The following is a 3,661-nucleotide window of genomic DNA, read 5'->3' as shown; positions in this document are numbered from 1 at the left end:
GGAAAGTATACTAAACCCGGTAAGTTATTAGGTCTCCTTGACTTTTAAATAGGGCTACCTTTCTTAAAGATTTGTCGCTCATAGTCAAGAATCTAAACCCATACAAAAGAACCATGTACAAGCAAAATTGGAGCAGCTACTAAACCTACCTATGTAGGCACTATCCATAATGGTAGACCAAATGTTTACTAATAGAGCAAACTGGATCTCGGTTGTGCTCCTTGGGAAATCTTGTAGTGATATGCATGTTATGCCCTTAAATGTTATGGGCCGCATGCATGCTACACTAATGAATTCATTGGATTTTATGGGCCGCATGCACGCTACACTAATTATTTCAATAAATTCACCACCTCTCTCTTCGCACCAATTCTATGCACCACCTTTTAAACCTAACTCTGTAAACTCCCTTGTTGTGGGTTGTTTCTTCACCTTTTCATCTCCTATTCTTCACTTTCTTTCGATCTTATTGTGTCAACTCCATAGTTGTGAGTTGTTTCTTCGCCCTTTCTTCTCCTATTCTTCACTTTCTTGTCATGCACTTCAGCAACACTTTCAAAAAATGTTGTTAACAGGAAAAACACATTTGGAAAGGAACAGATGGATTAAACCCCATGAGATAAGCTCTTAATTTTCCTTCACTTTTCAATAAGGCTAGCTTTCTTGAAAGGCTTGTCACTCGTAGTCAAGAATATGAAACCATGTAGGACAATGTGTACAAGCCAAATCAGAATGGTCTCCGTGTGCACAATATTTAAGAGAAGTAACATTCTACCTATGCAGGTCCTCTCCACAATCATAGACCCCTACGTAATAGAGCAAATGGGACCTTACTTGTGCTCCTTAGAAGTTGTTGGCTCTAGAGATGGAAAATCTGCATTCTACTTATGCAGGTCCTCTCCACAATCATAGACCCCTGCGTAATAGAGCAAATGGGACCTTACTTGTGCTCCGTAGAAGTTCTTGGCTCTAGAGATGGAAAATCTGCAAGGTGATACACCTCGCCTGATGATCACTCTAGCAACAAGAGATTCTAGGGGTGGTAGCGAGCACCATCACCTTAGCTTTTGTGACAAAAGGAGCAACATGGTACAAGCCCACATGATGGGCAGATGGGCTGGCAGACAGCCAGCACAAAGGCACCTCCAATACAGCGCCATTTATAGGCAGCAGAGCCTGCTTAGGTCAGCACTCTGCACAGGGAGCTGGTGGCTCAGGACTGTCGGTCAGATCTGGGTCCCAGTTGGCTGACCTAGAAGGGAGGGCTTTGTGCCCTATAAAAAGGCCCTCTGGAGGGGCAAATCAGTTCATTCTGCAGGTAGCCCTCGCAGTCAGCCACGGACAGTTCCCAAGGCACACTGCAATGGATTCCAACGAGAGCATCTAGTCGTGCATAGAACAACAGACTATATTTAGCAGAAGGGCTCATCTTGTAGCAGATACTGAAGAGAGTGGAAGGCAGGCGTTGATCCAGAAGGAGCTACGGTAGTGGTGCGGCAGCAAAGAGTGCCAGATTTGGTGTCTACGTCAGTGCATGTTTGCTGCAGGTGTTGGAACTTGGCACAGCTCTGGGCAAGTTCCATACTTCGATTTGACATCTATTACTTATTTCTTTGGCTGTACATCTGTGTGTATCTTCCAGATCTGACGTGTTCTAAACATCTGCTTGTGCACAGATATTGTTTGAAGTTGGATTCATTGTTTCCTTGGGTTCTTGAGATTCTTCTGTTGGCTGGCAAGCTTGACACTTTGCCAAGCATGGCTACCTGCTATGACATCCCTCTCAAGTCATCAAATGCAAACCACAAGACTAAAGATGAGCCCCCCTTCAGCTTTCATATATTCCACCTGATAAACTAAGAAGGTGTTCAAATCTATGCGAGTCAAATCCCTCCAACACTCTATGAACTAAATGAAGGATGTTCTTATATATCTATGCAATTCCTGGATGCAAGTGATCCCTCAACTCTTTGCTTCCTTGAAATCAAAAGGTGACATCTCTGAAACAGAAATTCAACATGGAATTGGATGTCCCTCTTGCAAGCAGACACAGTTGCAAGCCACAAAACTCAAGATTTCGGTCGACAGAGAGAGGTTTTATCAAAAAGGTGAAAAAGGAAAGCTTCAACTTGAAAGCCTCTGCAGTTTGCAGTAAATTTGACAGTGGCATGAACATTGTTGAACGCTACAGACCAGGACTGCTTTATATTGGCATGAATATTGAATTGGACAAGAGACTAAATTTTCATACCACGTTACAACACTCCGCACACATCTTGCTAAGAGGTACCATTCTGAGTCACCTGCCCTGCAAGCTGTTCATACAAAAGAAAGCCAGAGCATGAAAAGGTGAAATAAGAAGATTAAGTCCAATCCTTTAGCAAGATGGAAGAAGTGAAATGGAAAAAGTTGTCACAACGGGAGGCACAAAGAAATACACAAATATGGTGGGCATACATTGGTGTCGTCGACTGTAGAGGAAGCAAAACCAATTCTGAAATTACGCATGTTCTCAACTTTGAACGTTTCTACCCCATTCCCCATCATTCGTCTCATCCGAAGAATATATGGTTTGCTTGGATGGGTAGTAGCACTACTAAACTATTTTTTTAGTGTAAAATAGTTTCTATGGAAGAGAGCAGCTAAATTATTGGTGACATAAGTTAAGAGCAATCTTCGATCTTTCGCGTTTCAAGCCAACTTCTCATGTGGGTTGCTTGGAGCGACTTGCGAACATAATCATGAACATTCAGAACCTTCAATCGACGCAAAGTGCTCAGATTTGCGCTGTCCGGGGTGGATCCTTCGTGATCTGGAGCTCCTGCTAAAGCAACAAGAAAAGCTTTGCGCATCAGAAAATGCACCAAGCCTTCGGTGATGATCGACTTGAGGGCAACACGCTCCCAATTACTCCACATCTGCGTGGCGAATTGTACCATGACAGAGGTAAACCTACCTTTTTCACTCCGTGGCAGCTTGGCGAATTGTTTAATGACAAACTCCTGATTCTCTGGCATTTGCAGGGCTTGAAGGGCCGTAACGAGCAGCTTCCGAAGGAGCTCTTTTTGCAGCTGCGAATCCAAGGCATGAACAGATTCCCTGAGCGAGTCCTCATGGACGTGCAAAGATTGTAGAGGGGAGAGTCGAGCAACAAGGGGTCGACGGATTGTAGAAGCTGGGAATGTTAAGGGGAACTGTGCAGGGGACGACAATGAAGCAAAATGAAAACCCATATGAGAGATGGGTTATTAACAGTGTTCACAGATTTTGAAGGTTTCACATTTTCTATATCTCTATCTATCTATCCTTCTATATCTATATCTATTTCTCGATATCTTCTACTCTTTCTCTCTTCGCTCTATTCTTTAAGGAGAGGTTTTCGATGGAGCAATTCTGGAGGTTCGGGACGAGACCATGACTCGTCATGATCTTGACATAGAGAGATATTGACAGCCCGCCACATGTCGCACGACTGCAGTAAATGCGCAGCGAGAGAGAGAGAGAGTGGATAGAAAGATAAAGAGAGAGAACGAGAGAGAAAGAGAGAGAAATACATAATACAATATTATATATATATATATATATATAATTTTATAATATATATATATTATAATAACACACACATATCGAGAGAGGAGAAAAGTGTTAGAAGAATGATCCT

The 3,661-nt window shown here is 42.8% G+C and overlaps 1 protein-coding gene across 1 annotated transcript; it reads right to left on the bottom strand.

The window, feature by feature from the left end:
* Positions 1 to 2,311: 2,311 nt before the first annotated feature.
* On the bottom strand, positions 2,312 to 3,370 carry LOC147898492 (uncharacterized). Its single transcript, XM_087379844.1, has 2 exons — positions 2,957 to 3,370; positions 2,312 to 2,821 (listed from the first exon to the last, which is right to left on the bottom strand). The coding sequence occupies exons 1-2, from the start codon at positions 3,231 to 3,233 to the stop codon at positions 2,664 to 2,666; spliced, it is 435 nt and encodes a 144-aa protein (XP_087235970.1). The 5' UTR covers positions 3,234 to 3,370; the 3' UTR covers positions 2,312 to 2,663.
* Positions 3,371 to 3,661: the final 291 nt, after the last annotated feature.

The sequence above is a fragment of the Dipteris shenzhenensis genome, chromosome 9 (genome assembly GCF_047967505.1).
Source record: "Dipteris shenzhenensis isolate YYH24624 ecotype China chromosome 9, Dip_SZ_1.0, whole genome shotgun sequence".
NCBI lineage: Eukaryota > Viridiplantae > Streptophyta > Polypodiopsida > Gleicheniales > Dipteridaceae > Dipteris > Dipteris shenzhenensis.
This window is presented reverse-complemented; position numbering and strand designations above follow the sequence as displayed.